The 22,131-nt window shown below is 34.6% G+C and overlaps 1 protein-coding gene across 16 annotated transcripts in view; it reads right to left on the bottom strand.

Moving 5' to 3' along the window:
- Positions 1-22,131, bottom strand: part of NEK1 (NIMA related kinase 1) — a 161,944-nt gene that overhangs the window by 2,158 nt on the left and 137,655 nt on the right. For 15 of the 16 annotated variants that reach the window (XM_027837316.1, XM_027837314.1, XM_027837319.1 and 12 more), the window contains 5 exons: positions 17,508-17,659; positions 15,175-15,419; positions 13,844-13,977; positions 13,169-13,301; positions 12,010-12,075 (listed from right to left, as the gene is read on the bottom strand). In XM_027837316.1, the coding sequence (XP_027693117.1) occupies positions 12,056-12,075; positions 13,169-13,301; positions 13,844-13,977; positions 15,175-15,419; positions 17,508-17,659 (684 nt within the window). In that variant the 3' untranslated portion in view covers positions 12,010-12,055. The remainder of the gene's footprint in view (positions 1-12,009; positions 12,076-13,168; positions 13,302-13,843; positions 13,978-15,174; positions 15,420-17,507; positions 17,660-22,131) is intronic. The other variant, XM_027837321.1, reaches the window with a different exon arrangement.

Raw genomic sequence — 22,131 nt, 5'->3', positions numbered from 1 at the left:
GTTGCTGGTTTGTAGATAAAATCGCACATTGAATACGACAGGGCTTTTTCAGTGAGAATGCTACAGTGATCTATTAAGAAAAGAAATGGATGAAAAAAGACTTTGTTGAGATTATTAAGGATTATGAAATCTTGACTAAGCAACTCAAGCCTTTAGAAACACAAGTTAGACAAGATGTCTTATGAGGTCCCTTGGAATGTGGAAGATTCCGTGATTTTCTGAACGAAGCCAACATATGTCTGAAATGTGTTTAATGCAAAGATGGACATGGAAGAGGAGAGCAAACAATATAACTCAAATTTAAGAGATGAAAGATGCCAGAGGCTCAGTGCCATCTCAGTGGACTCACGATTTTCTATCACGAATACATTCTCAGCAAGTCAGAAGGTATTAGACACAGAAAACACTAAATAATAACATAGAATATAATAAATTTCATTTGCTAGCAGACAAGGAATGTCTGGTTACAGATGTGGGAGTCGTTTAAGAAAAGAAGATACACAGTCACACTGGTTAAAATGAAAGTACAAGTAAAAGAGCAAATTAAAAGAAAGGATAAAGACAAGAAGATGACATTATATATGATTACAACAGCATCAAGTTGGCTGTCTCCTAAAAGAAAACCCACAAAAAGCAAAAAATGTATCAAAGCAAAGAACTAGTCTAACACAATTCTTTTCATGTAGTAGTCCTTGAGAGGCAGTTATGGTAGGGAGGCAGAAAGGGAAAAGCTGGAATAGGATTTTATTCTCATTAATGAAAACTGCAGAACCATGACACTCGGGACTCCCAAGACTGATGGCTAGCATATGGACAGACTTTGAGAGTGGGCTCTTGTGATAAGGATTGTTCTTTCATATAGGATTTACAGAAATGCATGGACAATAAGAAGGTGTGGATGGGCTGGGGTCAACCCTGGTAGAGGGAATAAACAAACTGATAAGCTAATGATTATATTAAGATATTGAAGTAAGGATAGTTAACATTTACAGTTATCACCTTGGAAGTGATAAAAGAAATATGATTATAGAAAATACATATTTTATAGCTAGAGTAAGTTTTATACATACATATATATGTATTTTTGTGTCTTTTTATTACATTTGGCCCATCTCCCTCATTCATTCAATTTAATAACATTAATAATTTACAAAATTTACAAAGTTTAGATCATGGTGCTGAGCACTGGGTGAAATATGTTCCTTATGGACAAAACATCAAGATCATGAGTAAGGTCCTAAATAGAGTAAAACATAGTCCTTCCACTAGCTTTTTAATGTAATAATTTGGAATCACAGGATTCTAGATTTAGAGCCGGAAAAGATCTTGAAAGTTATCTAGTCTAATCTTCTCATCTTACAGATAAGGAACTGAGGCCTAAAGGAGTTAAGATAACTGTTTACACTGAGATAAAGGTTTACACTGAGAGTAGTAATTCAAGTTATTCTCTGGACTGCTCCCTGAGTCCTAGGCTGCCTCTCCCACTTCAAGATGCTTCCACCTTGAGGTCTGCTCTTTAGGGGAATTGAGGTGACCTCAAGGGTGACATGATCACCATAACCTGGAGGGGCCCAGCTATGGTCACTTCACTCCCTGCTCATCCCACTTTCCAGACTGTTCCACCTCCTCAGTTCTGTATCTGCTCCTACCTCCCACCTTGTTTTCCAGCTTCCCTTCCTTCTTATAAACTCCTTGAGAGTAGGGACCTTCTTGTTTTCTCGTATTTATATCCCCTAGCATTTGATACAGTGCCTGGCACAGAGCAAGCCTTAGTAAATGTGTTGTCTCTCTATCTAATAAGTAGCAGAGCTAAGATCTGAACACAGGTCCTGTAACTCTAAATCTAGCACCTCTTCTTCCATATCATTGCCTGTGTTAAAAAAAAAAAAAAAGGGTAAAACATTCTTGGATAGCTTTTTAAATATACTTTTCCTTTTATGTCAACTCTTAAGTCACTTTTATTTTTATTCTTCAGTTTATATTTATTCTTAAGCCTAAGAATTAAGTGGCAAAATCATATGGCAATTCATACTTCTAATATTCACTTCTTCAATTTGAATTTGGATTGCTATATCTGAACAAAAATGCAAAAATCCTAAAGACAAGAAAGCAGTTACTTGCTTTGATTTCTTTTTTGAGAACTAATTCTGATGGACTCTTAAAGAGTATCAGAGTGTCCATCAGAGTACTTAAAAAAAAAAGTATTTATGAATATATGTGCCTGACACAGAAACAAAGTAAACTGTTGCTTTAAAATCACATTTATATTTAATAGAGAAGGCTATGTTTTTTGATGGAATTAAGAACTTTATTTGGAGAGATCTGAATTCTTATGTAAATAGCTTATCATTAATATGGATGACAGGGAAAAGGCAACATAATGTCAAAAGCAAAATATAATTACAAAACCAGTAATAGAAAATCAGAGAAGTGGATTATAATGTAGATGTAACAAAAGAACAGGCTAAAAATAAGGCAATACAGAAAATGGCTATTTTGAAACTGGGATACCACTGTTCTAAGGGCTCTGAGCCATTAAAAAAAATCTCCAGCCTACTATTATTCAGTAGCTGATTAGTTAGTATTTGAATTATCCATGCCATTTTTTTTTCTTGCTCTCTAATTGTCAGCTGTTACCTCTACCACCAAATCTTTCATTATGGTTATTAATACAAGTGATGAGATTCATATTGGTTCATTTGCTGATTGTGAATAATTCCAGTGGGGAGAAAGGAAAAATGTTTAAAATGTAATACTGGGAGAGAGTAGACTTCAATTACTTATGTCATCTCACAGATGATCCTAATTTTAGCACAAATGACAAGTAGTTGCTTTACTGGGTAACAAATGCTTCAACAAACACAAATATATTGTGCAGAAAGAAAAAATACATTTTGTTCACCTAATTACATCACTGCAGAAGACATTTGTCAAGAGTGGGATCAATCAATAAACATTTATTAAGTGCTTACTATATACTACTTGATGTATTAGGCACTGAGGATGGAAAGACAAATGAAACAGTATCTGTCCTCAAATTTTGTTCTACAGGGACAAAACAACATATAAATAGATAAATATAAAATCAATACAAAGTGAAAGAAGTGTCTCCTCTGGGTCTACTTTCTCACCAAACTTACCTTTGCAAGTAGGGACCCCAAGGGGTTAATAACCACCCCAGGATCAAGGGTCTGAATGTCTAAAACTTCAGGCATACTTTGGAGATCCTGCAACAACTAGAAACCCAACAACTAAAAACTCCAACTAAAAACAAAAATAGAGATCCTAAAAATAAAAAATGGGATTCACAAAACTGAAAACAAACCCCCACTGAATTAACAGGAATAAATTGCAAACACCAAAATAAATGGAATTTTTTGTATCAAATCATATATATCTAAAACCAATGCACAGAATTTGCAATGAGGATAAAATAGCATCCTTTCCAATAATATAAGGACAAAGAAATACTGTCCATTGTCCAAACTACTATTAGATATAGTTCTAGAAATGTTCAGCTACAGCAATACAACAAGAAAAAGAAACTGAGGGCATAAGAAGAGACAAAATTATTGCTTTCTGCAGATGATATGATGGTGCACTTAGAAAACTGAAGAGAATCAACTAAAATTAATTGAAACAATAATTCATTAAGGTTGTAAGATATAAAATAAATATAACAAAAATTATACTACCTAAACTAATTTACTTATTCAGTGTCATATTAATCAATCTGATAAAAGATTATTTTGCAGTTAGAAAAAAATAACAATACTTATCTGGAGGAACAGAAGGTCAAGAATCTTAAGAGTAATAATGGAAAAACTGGAAAGGAAGAGGGTTTGGCAGTAGCAGATCTCAAACCATACTTCAAAGTCATAAGCCCCAAAACAATTTGGTACTGGTTAAAAAAGAGTGGTTGATCTATGCTACAGATTGGGTGTACAATAAAGCAAACAAACCTAGTAACCAAATGTTCATTAAATCCAAAGACATTCCAGGTATTAGTGTAAGAACTCATTATTTGACAAAAACTATTCATTTGCAAGATATGTAAGGAACTGATTCAAATTTATAGTAAAAGCCATTCCCCAACTAACAAATGGCCAAAAGATAATGAACAAGTAGTTCTCAAGGAAAGAAATCCAAGCTATCTATAGCCATATAAAAGAAAAATACCCTAAATCATTAATAGAGAACGCAAATTAAAGCACTCCAAGGTTCCACTTCACACATAGTAGATCAGCTAAGACAAAAAAGGAAAATGACAAATGTTGGAAGGACTGTGGGAAAACAGGCACAATGATGTACTTTGGGTGCAGCTATGTATTGGTATAGCCATTATTTAAAGTAACTTAGAACCATGCCCAAAAAGTTACTAAACTTGTAAATATTCTTTGACACAGTGATACAACTAATCAAAGAGGGAAAGACGCTATATGTAGAAACATTTACAGAAGTTCTCTTTGTCGTAGTAAAGAACTGGTGCCCATCAACTGGGAAAATGGATGAAAAAATCACTGTAGATGAATAAAATGGAATACTACGTTGTAAGAAATTAAGAAAGAGATGGTTTTAGAGAAATCTAGAAAGACTTGTAAAACTGGTACAAAATGAAGTGGGCAAAATCAACCAGAAGAGTAATGTATACAAGTACTGAAACATTGCAAAGAAAAACAACTTCAAAAGACTTAATGAACTCTGATCAATGCAATGACCAACTATGTCTCCAGAGGACTGATGATGAAGCAAATTATCCACATCTTGACAGAGAGATAACAGATTAAGGCACAGAAAGAGACAAGCATTTTTGGATATGACCACTGGGTGGATTCATTTTGCTTCAGGGTGCTTATTTGTTAACAAGTTTTGTTTTGTTTCATTTTTTCTTTCTCTTGATTTTTTAGTTGGGAGTGAGGTGAAGTTAAAAAGAAGGTCACTGAAAAATTTTTATAAATGCATAGAAGAAAACAGATGGAAGTTCAGAAAGAAGCACAGACAAGAAAAGTTTTCAAAGTAACATATGGAGTTTATTATACAAAGCAAGTGATATGAAACAGACATTCAGTTTCACATAGAATCCTCTTTCTTAGTTCTAGTGTTTACATGAAAATGATCTTTTTTGTGTTTAAGTTCAGAATTTTAAAAATGAGTATCATAAAAAAAAAAACCCACAAAAGGAAAGCAATAAAGGAGAATGACCTGGGGAATATATCCACTATAATTTTGATTGGGAGGAAATTTTCTACTGAATAGACTTAAAAAGTAGGAAAGGCTTCTGAGAAGGAGGTAGAGTCTGGCAGTACCAGTGGAGCAAACAGTACTCCACTACCCCTATAAGACCAGCATGTCAAGGGGAGAGTTGGAGAAAGAAGATACAGCCAGTACTAGACAGCCAGAGGTGCAGCGTTTTCAGAAGAGAGTCAGGCCTCAGTGAGAGCTAATAGAAAGGAATGTAAGAGAAAGAGGTCCAGGATGAAGGACAGTTTGTTCACTATGAAAAGGGGATTTCAGGTGAACAGGGCTGAGGTTGGGTTTAGGAGGGAAAAGAGAGAATGCAAAGGAGGGAATGGGGATAAGTTTTCCCCTAAATGGGCAGTGATTGTTTAGCACAGGAACAGGTTTAAAAAAAAAAAGAGTAGCTGTAGAGGTACTATTTTTATTTAATGGCTATTTATCAAAAAGTGGGAAATAGAGATAAAATGAGTACTTACCCTATAAATTCACCAGAAACTATTGTTTATGGATACCTAACAACTGCAAGACTGACAGACTTTTTTTAATTCCTTGCAAACCAACTGAAGGAAATATTGTGTTCTGCCCTATAAACAAAGTAAATTGTAGGGCACAGAATCACAAATCTATTTTCTCATCAAACAACCTTCCCTTGTTTCACTTTAGAGGTCCATATTTAAGAAGTAGTATAAAATCTGGTTTTTAAATAGATCCACAGAAGAGAACCTCTCACATGACCAAAGCTAGCACCAAGTTCAAGCTGCCCAAGTGTTGATTTGATGAGCTGTCCTACACATTTCTCCCTAGATTAGGGATCTAAAATACTACTTTTATTAGGCAATTTCCAAATGTCTCTCTGTTGATCAAGTCTAAACTTCAATGTAGAACTCAAGGCTTTCCATAATTTGCTTCTACTTTACCTCTCAATGTGAACCTTTCACTCCAGATAGTCTCCCCAATACAACAGATTCATCCTTAAGTTCACTCATAGTGCTCTATCCATATGGTATGCCAGCCTTACTTCTTTCCAAATTCTTCTCCAAACACATCTTTTTCTGAATCTTATTGTACTTATGAGTTATGTTAGATTATTAGCATTTGTGGTTTTATTCTCTAGTTGCTTTATATGTGTATATCGCCCCCCCCCCCAAAAATTATTGCAAGCTTGTTGTGAACAAGCAATAGGTGTCATTTTGGGAGTTCCTAAGGAGACACTCAACACTTAAAGAGCCACAGAAAGTCAGAGCTGAAGGGGACGTTAACTACCATCAATTTTAATTTTTTTTTTCTGAGATAGAGAATTAAGAGACTTGTCAAAGGTCATACAACAGGTCAGGTGACATCAGGGCCAGAGAGTGAACCTAGTCTTCTTGATTTCAAATCCAATACTCTTTATTGAATGTGTTGAGGATGTGCCTAAGAGGAATCTGCTAATCCAGAATCCCTCTTGCGCCTCCTTAGCTTGTGCCTCACTAGGGTGAGAGTCTTCTGACAAGACTTGTCATGTAAGAGTGGAAGCTGGTCTCAACATTTCTTTGATACTTTGGGAAATCTATGATTAGTGGGAGTAACTCCTTCCACCAATACAGAAAACAACCTCTTCATGCCTTCTCATCCTGTAAATCTTCCTCCAGAAAGCCTATAGAGGATTCATCAATTCATCGAAAGTGTTAGAGGGCTTCCTGTCATTTTTCAGCATCTAAGACCCACTAATATACTATTCAAATTATTGTTTTGGTGTCTTTAATTCCTCACTAGATGACTTGTCCACTTTCTTTTTGGATGCATGAGTATCTTGGAGACTATCTTTTATATATCATCTTGTTTAAGTATACCTCTACCATATTTTATTGTTAACAGAATAGCCTGCATATACCCACCAAGCATCTTTTCATCATCCCTTGTGGTGCTTACCATCTTAGTTTTTAGACTCTTTTGTTTTAGTATTGGCAGACATTTTACACTACCAGGAGAACGCAGGTGTTAAAAAGTGATGTTTTTGTATTGACAAGCAATTTGGAATCACTGAAACCATGGCACAATATCTCAAATGAATTCCAGTCTGATCTACTCCTATTCTATTCTAGGCCCAGCTAATTATTTATCTGAATTACTTGTTCAAGAGACACATAATGATCAAATAATTAAGTGACTTACAGTCAATCCCTTAATATTTGTGTGCTTAAACTTTCATGACTTGAAGCATTTGAATGATTTTATTTAGTAACTTTGTTGACAACCACAGGCATTTGTGGCTATGCAAAAAAGAGGAAAAAAAAACAGAGAGGTGTGATGCACCCAAATTTTGCCTGTTACCAATTTTGTGTATTGCATTTTATGAGTTATTTCAGGAAAAATGGATATTATCAGAATTAATGTTTTGTTACAAATGTATGCAGAAAAGTGTATTTTTGGCAATTGCTAGCCAAAGATTACAGTTTTTGGTGATTGAGGGACCCTAAACCCCTATTTCCCATATGTTCAATGTACCAACATCTGTGTCTGACTTTTGCACCGTTTTCTAGGAACATACTTCCTGAAAATTATGAATTGACTGGACATGTCATAATTTGCACAATGTATGATTTTTATCTTTATTCACTTTGTTTTTGGAATATGGATGGTTAGGTTGATTTCTATTGAATAACTGTTTCATGCAAGGAGATTAATAGTGCTTCAAAGTTTGTTGAAATTATGTCATCATCTATTAATAGGAATACATGAAGCACTTCATCATAAATACAAAACACTGTTTTAGTTCAGAACTCTTTGAACACTATCTTCCATGACATTAGCAGACAAATAGCTTTGGCAGATGTCTCTCCTTATTTAATACCTGATTTGATATTAATATTCAGTCAGTCAAAAAGCATTTAGTAAGCAACTACTATAAGCCAGGCACTATACTAAGTACTGGGCAAAGAAAGGCAAAAACAAGGTCACCGCCCTTGAGGACCTCACATTCTAATGGAGAAAACAACATGTAGACAACTACATACACACAATATGTATAAGGGAGAGCATGTGAAAAGATACAGAGTTGGGAGATAGTGTTGTGTTCAAATAGAAAGAAGTCCAGTGTCTCTAAACAGCTGAATACTCAGGGGAGAGTAAAGTCTAACAAATGTAGGAAAGGCCTGGCTGTGAAGGGCTTTAAAGGCCAGAGAATTCTAAATGCAACCCTGGAAGTAAAAGCCAATGGAGTATATTGAATGGGGGTGGGAGAGTAGGGAGAGGATGATACGGGCAGATCTGTGGTTTAAGAAAATCACTTTGGCAGCTCAGTGGGGAATACACTGGAGAGGAGAGAGCAGGTTACTGTAATAGTCCAGGAGGTGTTGAGTACCTGTACCAGGTTGATGGCTCTATGAGTAGAGGATTTATATGATAGATGTGAAAACAGAAAGGGCAACACTTGGCACATATGGATATAGGGGTGAGTGCAAATGAGGAGTCAAAGACAGGGAGGTTGGGAGGATGGTGGCACTCTAAACAGTAATAGGGAAGTTCAGAAGAGGAGGGAGTTTGGAGTGGGGGGTATAAGATGAGTTAATGAGTTTGAGAGGTCTATAGAACATTCAAGACAGAGGCCAGAACTAGATAAATAGAACTGTGAATCATCTACATAGAGATGATAATTAAACTCATGAGAACTAATGAGATCACTAAGTGAGATAGTATAGAGCAGATGTGTCAAACTTCATACCAGCAGCAAAACTTGCTCCTGAACCAAATTAAAATGTAATTGGGAAATGTTTAATAATATAAATAAAAATACAATACAACACAGATAACATTAATTTTTGGTATTCTAAGTCAATGTACTGCCCATAGGAATCCCATACCACTGGTGGAAGAAGAGAGGAGGGCCCAGAACAGACTCTAGACTCCACCAGACCACATGATTTGTGGGCATAACCTGCAGGAAGAGCCAGCAAAGTTGGCAGAAGAACAATCAGATTGACTGAAGGAGAATCCGGAGAGAGCCGGGTCATGGAATCTGGAGGACAGAGTATCCACGAGAAAAGGGTGAATGAGTGTCATAGGCTACAGAAAGGGCAAGAAAGATAATCTGGTAAGTAAGAGATCATTGGTAACTTTGGAGAGTGAGCAGTTTTAGTTGAATGATTGCGGTCACAAGCCAGATTGCAAATGGTTTAGAAGAGAGTACTCTAGAAGCGATAAAGTGGAAGTATTATTTTTTCTATTTTCAAAAAATTAATTAATTGAAGAGAGTACTCTAGAAGCGATAAAATGGAAGTATTATTTTTTTCTATTTTCAAAAAATTAATTAATTTTTAGTTTTGAACATTCAATTCCATAAAATTTTAAGTTCTAAATTGTCTCCCCTCCCTCCCCTTCCCTCTCCCCAAGATGGCGTGCAATTTGATATAGACTCTACATATACATTCATTTTAAACATATAACTCCCACCTGTGGATCCAAGAAGCTGTAGGATGCATGGCAGCCACACCCCAGTAATGTGTTTTGGCATACGGTCTATACCAGGTTGAGTGTAACAGAGGGGTCCCAAATAAATTGGTGAATTAGGGGGCTATCTACCCCAAGCATGTGAAGACTCCCCTGGTGGAAGGGGAGGATGAGAACACTTTGTTCCAATGCCCATGAAGGCAGCTGAAGCAGGCGCTGTGGAGTGCTTAGACCTTGGTTAGACATTGAAGATGCCAAGGTCTTTTACTGCATCTTAAGCCATCACCAGTTGTCTTGATTCTGTCCTGCCACTGGACTATGATGACTCTGGAGGAGAGAGTGAGGCTGACAACTTTGGGCAACTCTGCCTCACTTAAATCCAATTCATGCAAGAATCAAAAGACATTACCCAAACCATTTTACTGATCTCAAAGTCCTGTGGCAACAGGCAAGTTACGAAGCAGCAGGTGTTGATACACTGGGAACTGTAGTCACTATCCTGCACACAGGAGGCCCAGGCCATAGGGTCGTTTTCTCACTGGAAGCAGCAGTGGGATTCGGCAGCCCCCTGGGTATCTGAGCAGCCTTTTAAGGATTGCACTGCTCACCTTCTGGTGTGAGGAAGGGGCTAGAAAACGTGCCGTAAAAACTGTCTGCTTATCCAACCCTGGCCTGAAAAGTGGCAGGCAGGGAATGCCACTCCAGGGTTGAAACACAAACAAATGTACAAAAACATAGATAACACAAAATCCAGTAGACCTGAAAGACGAACAGCTCTTGTTGCAAGAGAACTCAGCAGGTATTGCATCCAAATAGCAGCCCTGAGTGAAAGAAGACTGGCAAAACAAAGGCCAGCTTGCTAAAGTTGGAGCTGGATACACATTTTTCTGGAGTGGCCACAGTGAAGGGCAGTGCCTGAAGTGGATTTTGCAATCAAAACCAATCTAGTCTAGATGAGCTTGTATGCCCACCAAAATGAGTGAATGACAGGCTCATGACAATACGATTACCACTTGCAGGAAAATGTCATGCCACCATCATCATTGCCTATGCTCCCACCATGACGAACCCTAACGAAGTCAAAGAAAAATTTTATTCAGACCTGGAGACCCTTATCATCAATGTGCCAAAAAAGGACAAGCTTATAATTCTGGGTGACTTTAATGCTAGAGTAGGCTCAGACTACCAGACTTGGCAGGAAGTCCTAGGGAGGAACAGAGTTGGAAACAGCAACAGCAGTGTTCACTTAATAGCAAACACTGGCATTTAACAGACTATGTGATTGTAAGGAGAAGAGACAGACAGGATGTGAGAGTGACAAAGGCAATATGTGGTGCAGAGTATTGGACCAATCATAGACTTATCCTATCTGAGCTAAATATTTGCATTCAACAAAAGCGGCGTCCCCAAGGGAAAATGAATACCAGAAGAATTAATGTCAACAGATTAGAGCTCTTCTCTGAGCAGGAACAGTCTGTTGATAATTTGAAGGGAAAGTTGAGCCAACACACAGTTGGCAACAGTGGAGCAGAAAAGGAGTGGGTAGCTTTCAGAGATTTGGTGTATAGCACTGCATTTGCTCATCTGGGTCAGAATACTCGCAAACACCAAGACTAGTTTAATGAAAATGATGGGGAAATTCAGAAGTTGCTAAATGAAAAACAAGAACTCCATAGGGTTTACCAGCAGGACAGTTCATCCATCTCTAAGAAGGCAGCATTTAGTTCCATCAAAAGTAAAGTAGAACCACTTCCTGGATGTGTTTGTCTCTCTTGGTTTCCTTGGCCTCCTCTGCAGGAGATACATGGGCTTCAGAAACTGGCTCTGTTTCGAGTACTAACCAACCCAGACCGATAACAAGGCAAAGAGTTCCAACTGGTACCAATGGAGGGGTCACTGTGGTAGGCTTTCTCTACAGCTTTATTGGTGAGTCTTTGGTGGGCATTGCCTACTTCTCACAGCTGGTTTTTGTGAATGATTTGGAATCTTCTGCTCCCCAATGGCAAGTTGTTGCATTTACGGGAATCGATGGTTTACTGGGATCAGTTATTGACTCATACTTAGGAGCAACAATGCAGTAGTATGTTTGGGATGAAAGCACCTGCTCAGTTGTCAGCCAGCCAACTGGTGAGACAAAACACATATCAGGAAGCCTATTCGTGATAACAATGCTGTGAACCTGTTTTCTTCCATCCTAGTTGCTCTCTTGCTTCCTAGTGCAGCATGGGCTCTCTGGCCCAAAGAATGAACTACTGTCAATTTCCACTGTTTAGAGACCAAAACTGAGTATAAGGTGAACTTTTCGATTCCAAGATTTAACCTCAAAACAATCATTTGACTCACCCCACTTGCAGGGATTTAATTGAATTCGCATTTTATCTTCCCATAGTCACAAGCCTCTTGCAATATCTGGAAACATTCCAGGAAAGAAAATTCAACAGGAAAAAAACAAAAAACAAACATATCTTCCAGGACCTGAGCGTACAGTTTTTTTCATGTGTCTTGTGTTTTTTTTTCCAAGAACTACCCTTTTACAACTTTTTTAAACTGGTGAATAGATCTTATTCTTGTTAATTCCTTATAGATTTTGAATGTCAATCTTTTAACAGAAAAATTTATAGCAAAGATTTCCCCCATCTGTTTATTTCCTTTTAATTCTGAATATATTGTTTGTTCAATAAAAGCCCTTTATTTTCATGTAATCAAATCTATTTTCTTCTTAATTTCCTTTATATGTTATAAAGCTAAGAAGTTTCATTTTTTAAATTTTTTTGTCAAATTATTCATTTTATCAGAAAGGAATGCAATCTTATTTGACTAGTATTAATCCTAATAAAATCATAACATTCCCACTAAATATAGTTCCCATATCTTGTTCCACTTAAGCAAAAATTTTGCAATAATTTCCCTTACTTGAGATGAGACAATCACTTCGGGATTGTCAATTTTTCCCATTCCGCATCCTCTTTCTACAAGTTCTTTGTTTATACATTTGTTATGCAGAAATCAACTATTTTTTTAATCTCTCTTTTTTTTTCTTCTCTCAACTCCTAATCTATGTCATTTGGCTATTATTCACAACACTACTATTTTTGTTTTGTTAATGCATAATTTTTTTCTTTGTAAGACCTCTTGATTTTTCATATCTATTTTTTTCTCAAACCAATGTTTTCATAAGCTTCTGGTATTTTCAGTTCTAACAAATCCTACTAAGCAGAAAAGGCTTCAAAAATAAAGTTTCTTTTCTTTCATTATCTTTCAAAGTACAGAAAAATTGTGATATGCATCAGTGAAAGGAATACTCACATTGAGGAAATCACAAATCCTTGAAATAATAAATATAAATTGTACTAAAACAGATCAAATTAATTAAATAGTTTTACAGTTGGCAAAAGATATTCAAATTTTTGTATTTAATTTTGGAATCTAAATTACATTTCCAATTAAATACATTAAAAGCAGGCATTCAATACTTAATAATAATTTTTGAAACAATTATTACCTTCCTGATAGGCTCCATCTGCCATGACTAGATGAAGGATCTTAGGATAGAGGTGCTTATGTTCATTTCCCAGAATATTCTGAACTATTGTTGAACAAATCTCAATATTCTCATCTTCATCTTCATGTATTACCTATATGAAATGACAATTCCAAAATTTTAATGAACACTTACACATTACCTTTTTCTAGTCTGATTAATTTGACTGATGTTAGGAATATTTTCAGTACTTAGTAACATAATGACTATAAAGATATGTTCATTTTCAGTACTTATTAAGAGTACATTTCAAAAGCAAATGTAAATTTTTTAAATTTTTAATATTTTATTCCCCTCCCCCCAAACTGCATGTAAAAATGACTTCACATTTGTTGTTTTTTTTTTTTTAAGTTTTGGGTTCCAAATTCTATCTCTTCCTCTTGTTCCTTCCCGTCCCTGAGATAGTAAGCAATCTGATATAGATTATGCATGTACAATTATGTAAAAATTTCTATATTAGTCATTAGTTGAGAACACTTAAATAAAACAAAAGAGAAAGAAAAAAGAAAGTAAAAAATAGTATATTTGGTCTATATTCAAATGCCACTTGTTCTTTCTCTAGAGGCAGATAGAATTTTTCATTATGAATCCTTTGGGATTGTCAGCAAGTGTAAATTTAATCAGCATTCTACCAACCTTTATTTTATCATAAACTTCAATGAATTTATCAAAGCCTATTTCCTGCTCCAGATCAAGTCTCAGTTCCTCCAAATGGTTAAAGACACTATCACATTCTCCACATTCACTGGCAATATCACCATCACTGTAATCTAACAACGGGGAAAAAAAGGCAATTACTTAATGATCAAAACAATAAAAATTAGATGTAAAATGATCTGTATCACAACAGTCAAAAAACAAATTTAATTCTTCCACAAATAATAAGTACAGCACATGACTATTTTCACTACCAAAAAATTATAGTCTTTACTAATTTAATACCATTAACAATAATGTGGCATGGTAGAGTGGCAAATGCATTGGATTTGGAGTAAGAAGATTTGGGTTCAAATCCCACCTTTGCTGTTCATTACTTGGATGACCTTGGTAAGTCTATCAAATGAGGGGCTTTAACTTTCTGAGGTTATAGGTATTTTCTAGTGTTCCTTCTGGTTCTAAATTTACTTTAGAAAGAGCTTTTTAAAAACTGAAACACAGAATTAGATTAAAATGCTGACATACATAAAGATGTTGACTGAATTAATAAAAACTGAAAAAGCATGGCATTATGCCCATCCAATTTAGCAACTCTCAATATCTATGAAATTTAATTGCTGGCATCTTACTTCGCTAGGTAGAATAAATGAGCCCTCAAGTGAAAAAGTAATATGGAAGAGAAGCCAAATATAAAATTTTCACACTATTTCAGGAAAGCAGTAGGGAAAATGTACGGATTTAATATTTTTCTTTTATTCAAACTACACTGAAGAAAGCCTAAAAACATTAGCAAAAGACAAAATGCTATTTAAAAAGACAAAACTAAAAACTTATTAATGTATATAGTCAGTGACTGAATAGTTACTAGAAACAGACTAATGCATCCTTAAAGTAAATTGAGAAAGTCATGAATAAACACAAATCTCCAAAAAAAAAATTTAATCTTTAAAAGAAAGTAAGTTGATACTATGAGTATTAATATTCTTAATAACAAAAATGGTGAACAGGAGTCAAATTATTTTAAAACTGGTTCACAGTATTGACCTCTGCTATCTAGAGAGGGAGGCCAAGCAACAATTGGGAGCAAGCTTAATTAGTTTCAGATAATTGTCCAAAAAAAGGATGCCCCATACTTTAGGAGAGAAAAAAAGAGAGTATGGCTTTTCTTTTTCCTCTTAAAACTTTCCTAGTGCTCCAGTTATTTTTAGATTTGGAAATGCTTTTTCTCTTAAAATATACTTTACTTAAAAATCATTTTTTTAAAGTTGATACTTCAAAAGAGACTAACAGTCACATTGTTTTATTTTCACCTGAATGCCACTCTTCATTAAGAACACTTTCACTGCTTATGTTGTCATCCTCGTCAGCAAGTTCTGTGCCATTTGCTATATGTCCCTCATTGATGGATTTTAAGACAATTTCTACTTCTTCTTCTTCACTAGATTCTTCATTAGGTGGTTCACTAGGTTCACTATATTCTTCACTAGGTTCTCGAAGTAACCTTTCCATAGAGGCCTGAAGATCCTGTAAATCTGGGTCTGCCTCCCCAAATATCCTGAAATTTAAGAACCAAAATGTCAAAATGAACATCATGATCACATTTCTTTAAATTCCAGGATACATTCTGAATCCATGTTCACTTGTGGGCAGAGAACTTAGATGACAATATAGTGTGAGTTTATATAAAATGTATAACACTGTCAAATTTTTAAATGATTTGAAATTTAAAACAAGTGTAAAATATAATTCTATGTATTATAATAATATGAATTGGTCCCTTTAAAATGAATTTTAGTTGCTTAATGAAATTACATTACTATAAATACTAGTTTAACAATTACTTAAGTTTTAAAATATCTATTTACAATATTTTGATAGACTAAATATAAAAGCAGCTTTGCCTTCTCTTTCACCTTCCTAAAGTATATGCCTAATTTGTAACATAATAATATTTTAGATGATTTTGCAAATTCAGTAAAGAAATGATTACCTGGAATATTTAGGAAATGAAAGTGAATTGAAATTAATACTAAAGGGGAATTTTTCCATATACAGACAGTAATAGTTTTCAAATTACAACATCATTGTTACAAATTATCTTTCATAAACAAAGAAAACTTGAATGTGAAGTTTTGTTATCAAGTAGTAAGTATAAAGGAATAAAAGTTTTTTAAAAATATTGCTATTGTTCACTCAGATAAAAAGTTTTCTATAAGTTTTAAAACTATATTTTAACATAAACTACAAGTACAGAATTAATAACCCTAAAAATTTTTTATAGATCTGCAATATCAGTAATACTATAATTATTTTGTAAAACAGAATAAAATACTATTAGCTAATACTTTATCAATATGAACATTCCAAAACTGAACATTTCCAATACAAACTATTAAAAAAGTAACTCGACTATTATTTAAGTGTGGTAAAAATCTCCAAAAAATGTAAAGACAAAATTTTCCAATGATCTTAAGCTAAGAATATGGCTAGAAGAAAAACAAAAACTTCCCTAAAACTTCCCACAGTTCAAAAGCAGGCACACAGCAAGGCTTCAAAGAAAATGAAATGTATTTTAAAAATATGAGAAAAAGGTCTGAAAAGCAGTGAGGCAAATGAAATGAAATTAGAATCACAGAATCATAGTGTTTGAAGGGACATCTGAGGCCATCTACTTCAACTTGTATCTAATCAAGCATCCCCTTCAAACAACATAACTGACAAGTGGTCATCCATTTCTTGCTAGTCCATTCCACTTAAGGATATCTTTAATTATCAGAAAGTTTTTCCTTACGTCAAGCCCGAATTTGTACCTCTGCAGAACTTCCACCCATGGCTGCTAGTTTTGCTCTACAGGGTAAACAATCTAATCTAGTCCAACAAGCATTTGTTTTCAAGTGATTACTAAGGACAAGGAAGGCCCTGGAGATACAAAAACAAAATGGAAGACAGTCTTTGCCCTCATGAAGCTTCTATTTTACTGGAACAAATCTAATTCCTTTTCTCTGTGAAAGCCCTTTAAGTAATTTAAGTTATTATGCTCTGTGTTCCTCTAGTCCTTTCTTCTCTAGGCTAATCACCTCCGTGCTTTAATAGCTCCTTATGACATGAACTTGAGGAAATCCCCTATTTTGATCACCTCCCTCTGAAAGTGCTCCAATAAAAGGGCCAAGTGTGCATACTGATGCAAAAATTTTATTACAATTATACTATTTCTATTTTCTTTGCTTTATGGATAAGAAGAAAATGTGCCGCATTACTTGATGTAGATTGGTTCCTTGAAATCTTCCTAAATTCCAGTCTTTCTAGTGTTAACAAAACATGGCATCCTAACTTAACATTATATTACACGTGTCGTCTGACCAGAGTGGAACAGAAAAACCTACACCACTTCTGTAGTCTTGGACACTTAGTATTTGACTTCAGTCTAAGACCGCTTAGTACTCCTGGCTGCCACATGACAATGCTGGTTTACATTAAACTTACAGTCCATTAAAGACTGAGATAAAATAATAAAAATATAAATTTGAAGTTCACTTCAGAACACTGATTTATCAGAATAAATCTAGAGACTGAAGTAATTTTTCCCTCAGATCAATGAAGTCATTACATAATGTATGATATTCATTAACAGCTTTATGCTTACATCTCTTCACAATCAGAAGGTGCTTCTTTAATGGGTTCATCTTCAGTGTCCTCTATTTCAAGATTGTCTTGACATACATCTACCACAGTGGGAACATCTATCAATGTTCTGAACAACTTAGAGAGATCTGGAAGTGAGCATGTTCTCAACATCTAAAAAATAAAAGTTTTTTTATTAGCAAGAACAGAAAAATAAAAAATGGAAAAAAAGGATGTGTGTGTGTGTGTGTGTGTACACACACATACACTCATCAATTCTTCGTGGCTCAGCTTCAAATTCGAGCAGTTTCATGAAAATAACATACCTTACTTAAGTTTTAGTTTTTTGTTTGTTTGTTTGCTTTTTTTTGCTTTTTGGTGAAGCAAATGGGATTAAGTGACTTGCCCAGGGTCACACAGCTAGTAAGTGTTATGTGGCTGAGGCCAGATTTTAACTCAGGTCCTCCTGACTCCAAGGCCAGAGCTCTATCCACTGCGCCACCTAACTGCCCTTTAAGTTTTATTTACTTTTTTAGAACATCACTGTCATTTTCTAATGACTTCTCACATATACCTCCACTATAACTTAACCTCCTTGTAAACAACAAAATATAGTTAAGCAGAACAAATCAACACACTATTGTCCATTTCCTGTTGTCCATTACCATTCTGCCAAGAAGTTGGAGGCTGGAGGTTGACCCAAATATTAGTCTACTGAATAGCAAATTTCAGGTTCCTACTGGTTTATTATTTCGCATTGTTCTAACTAATTAGTTCCCTTCCCCTCCCCCCCGCTCTTTTTTTTTTACTAAAATATTCAGGTGGGCCACAGGATACATATTAAGAGATCCAGGGACTAAATATTATATAACCTTACAGTTAGGGTATATGCAAAATATGACTGGAGAGTATCATAGACACAACAGACTTTCCCAAGTATCTGCAAAAAGGCAGAGAAGAAAGAAGACTACACTTAAGGTTTAGTCATTGGTATTTCTTCAATTAGAGCTTGGCCTGTTCATTAACCCAAAGAACTTAAGCAATAATACAAAGCCCTTAGTAAAAAAGTTCGTTCTTATGTAAGGTCCTAGAACTAAATTATAAAATTTTATGTCTATACTAAATTGTTTCTTTCCAACTTAGATCCATTTATTCTAGTTTTGTTGTTTGTAAATATGATCCCCATAAAAAAATTCACAAGAAGAAACAGAAGGCTTTCAATATATAAAGATAAAGAATTTTATACAGCTAAAAACAGTATCTCCAGAATAAAAGGGAAACAGATTGGAGAAAATATTTTTATTAAATATATCTGGTAAAAAGCTAATGTTCAGAATACTTTAGAAATTAATACAATTGTTTAAGAAAAATTCCACAATGGAAACATAGTTCTAGGGTATTAACAGACAATTTTTAAAAGAAGAAATATAAACAGTCAATAACTACTTAAGAATATGTTCAAAATCTCTAATGATCAGAAAAATGCAAAGTAAAACAATTTTACAATACTTTTTTATTTTCATCAAATTGGCAAAATAGCTAATAATGGTAAAATCAAATATCACTAGAGACAAGTATAAACTTTTTGGAGAGCACTCTAGAAATGTACAATAAGAACTGTAAAAAATCACAACTTTTGGCACAGATATCCTAATATTGCTGGGACAATAGTCTAAATATTAAAGAAAAAAGGAATTATTGGTACAAAAATCTTCACTGCTGTTTTATCTGTAATAACAAAAACTAGAAATAACTATTATTTCCAATTATTTGAAATATAGTTGAATAAATTATGATATATTAAGACAATAGGATATTAGTATTCTGTATAAAATGACAATTACAAAAACTACAAAGAAATATGTAATTTTTTAAACAAAACTATGCAAACCAATATGGCTGAAGAGTAAAATCACACATACTCACTACAACTGTATTTTAAAAATACAAACCACAAGGGGCAATTAGGTGGCGCAGTGGATAGAGCACCGACCCTGAAGTCAGAAGGACCTGAATTCAAATCTGGCCTCAGACCAAACACTTGACACTTACTAGCTGTGTGACCCTGGGCAAGTCACTTAACCCCAATTGCCTAAAAAACAAACAAACAAAAAAAAAACAACGCAAAAAAATACAAACCACCCAACAACTGTAACACCTTATAAAAGATACAAACAAGTTGAAAGGGATATAGAACAAATAAATTACTAATATGTATTTTATTACTTTATTCAACAAGTTGAAAGGGATATAGAACAAATAAATTACTAATATGTAATTTATTACTTAATATGTATTATTTAATCCTTTAAAACATAGTTTGAATTTTAAGATTTTTTTTAAATGTTCACTCCATAATTTATTTTTAATTAAAGTATATAAAGTTCATATTTTAAAAATATTTTAAGAAACTTCCTGAAAACAGTCCACGTACTACAGTTTCATTTTTGGCCATTTTTTGTCTAGATTAAATCATCTTAACTCCTTAAACTCCTTTATTCCTATTATTTTCCATCTTAATCTGTATTGCTTTTCTCTACATGCATATTTAATTCACATCTCTAAAAATATAAGGACTAAAACTGAAGACTCTCAAAAAAGGCTTACCCAATGGTAAGAAAACTGTTAGATCCCAATTTAAAAACATTCTTTTCTAATCAATATCATGTATATATTAACAGACAACAGGGTAAACTGGAAACCCTACCTTAATTTACTATTGGGGCTAGGATGCCTTTTCCTCCAAATTTTAACATCTAGGGATTAAGATTGTTAAGCAGAATTCCCTTATTGTGATGGAGAATGGATCTTCCCAGTTTTTTTGATTGCTTACTGGACTCCTACCCCACTGACCATCATCATTATTATCATTATCATAACAACTGACTTTTTAAAGTTGACAAAATACTTTACCTACATTATCTTATTTGAGCCTTGCAACCCTGGGAGGTAAATATGACAAGTATCCTTATTCCTATTTTATAGACCAGGTTTTTTCAACTAGAAGTCTAGTTCACTACCACATATGTAACCCCACTGCCTCTTATCTTTCAGTTATCTAGAGAATGAAGTCATTAATCTGGTTCTCCACAATCGTACTCAAACTTATCCTAATATCTACTACTCACTTTTATATACTGCCCAACAAAAATTCAGAATATTCTCCATTCCTTAAACATGCTAGGTTCTTTCAATTTTGTTCACATTGATTTTTTCCAATGGGAAGGGCCTGATTCCATCTATATCTGTCTCTTAAAATTCTACCTATTCTTTAAGGAACAACCTAAAGGCCAGGTCTACTATGAAAAGTTCCTTAAATATATACCCTTATTCCCAAAGCAATCATTCCTTCCTCCAACCTCCCATAGCACTTTGTACCTCTTTGCATGAAGTCAATGATTTGGATAAGATAATAGAAGTATTGTTTGTTCATTTGTAGATGACACAAAGTTGGAAGAATCATATGTTTGGGGCTGGAGGTAGGGGGCTATGGTATGGCATCAACAGGCATATTAAATTAAATTAAATAAAAGTCTCAGACCAAAATAGAAGGGAATAGAGTACAAAGAAAGACCATAAGCTTGGTGCTAAATTCACTAAGGAAGCTGGAAGATTACCCTTAAGGTCAGCAGTTAATGATAATAAGTGCATAGAGAGAATGATATAAATGGATTACATGAATTTTAAAAGAGGCAAGGTTATGGAGAGATATGGTTAGAAGAAGGGTCTGGAAGTGGCAGAGGGAAACAAAGAATATATCAACTCTTTCCAACTAGTCCTTTGAGTTAGGGAAAGTGGGAGAAGGATAGCTCCAAAAGGAGAGTGCTGCAAGGAAAGGTACACTCAGGGGACACCCATCTTAAGTTAAAGTGTGAAGATGTAGGGGACTTTATTGAGACTGCAGCTGAGGTTCCAAAAGAAACCGTGAAAAGGTCTGCAAGAAGTGTAAACTAGTATGAAGAGGGCCTGGAAAGGAGCAGGTCTAAGGTTTTAGGAGAAGTCAGCACATGTGTTTTTCTGGTGATGCTTCCTGTCTTCTCTTAGAGTTAGTTGGCACTTTTTATAGCTGTCAGTGGATCTGTGGATATCTCCCACTACTGAGCCAAATTTTCTGGGAGTTATAAACTAGTTAAAGACAGCTATAACTAAATAACTAGAGTTTTTAAATAAGTGATCTTGTATACCTAAAAGTCAGAGAAAATGATCTGCTCTGGATGTAGGTTATATTCTTCTAAAAAATAAAATGCAAGGGTTGTCTCACAGCTGTTTTTCATTATGCTCAAAGGCCTGTGCCCACAGATGTTTGAGCTTGTGTCCTAGTAATTGAGGACTGTCTGAATACTGAATAAATGGGGAAGTATTATGTTTAACAATTTCTGTAAAAATGTGCAAACACAAGTAAAATACTATAAATATAGTTAAAATATAATGTACCTGATATAGGCAATGAAAATCAAAATGATAATTCTCTAGTGACAATCAATCAACAGGCATTTATTAAGCATCATGTGCTTAGAATTGTCAAAGATACATACCTGTAAATTTGGAAACTGTTATCAGAAAATTGCTCTTAAGACATTATTATTATTATTGTTATTGGTAGTAGTAGTAGTAGTAGTAGTAGTAGTAGTAGTAGTAGTAGTAGT

This window comes from Vombatus ursinus, unplaced genomic scaffold (genome assembly GCF_900497805.2).
Source record: "Vombatus ursinus unplaced genomic scaffold, bare-nosed wombat genome assembly UNPS02014821.1, whole genome shotgun sequence".
NCBI classification, from domain to species: domain Eukaryota; kingdom Metazoa; phylum Chordata; class Mammalia; order Diprotodontia; family Vombatidae; genus Vombatus; species Vombatus ursinus.
The sequence above is the reverse complement of the archived record's forward strand: the minus strand, read 5'-3'. Positions and strand labels throughout refer to the sequence as shown.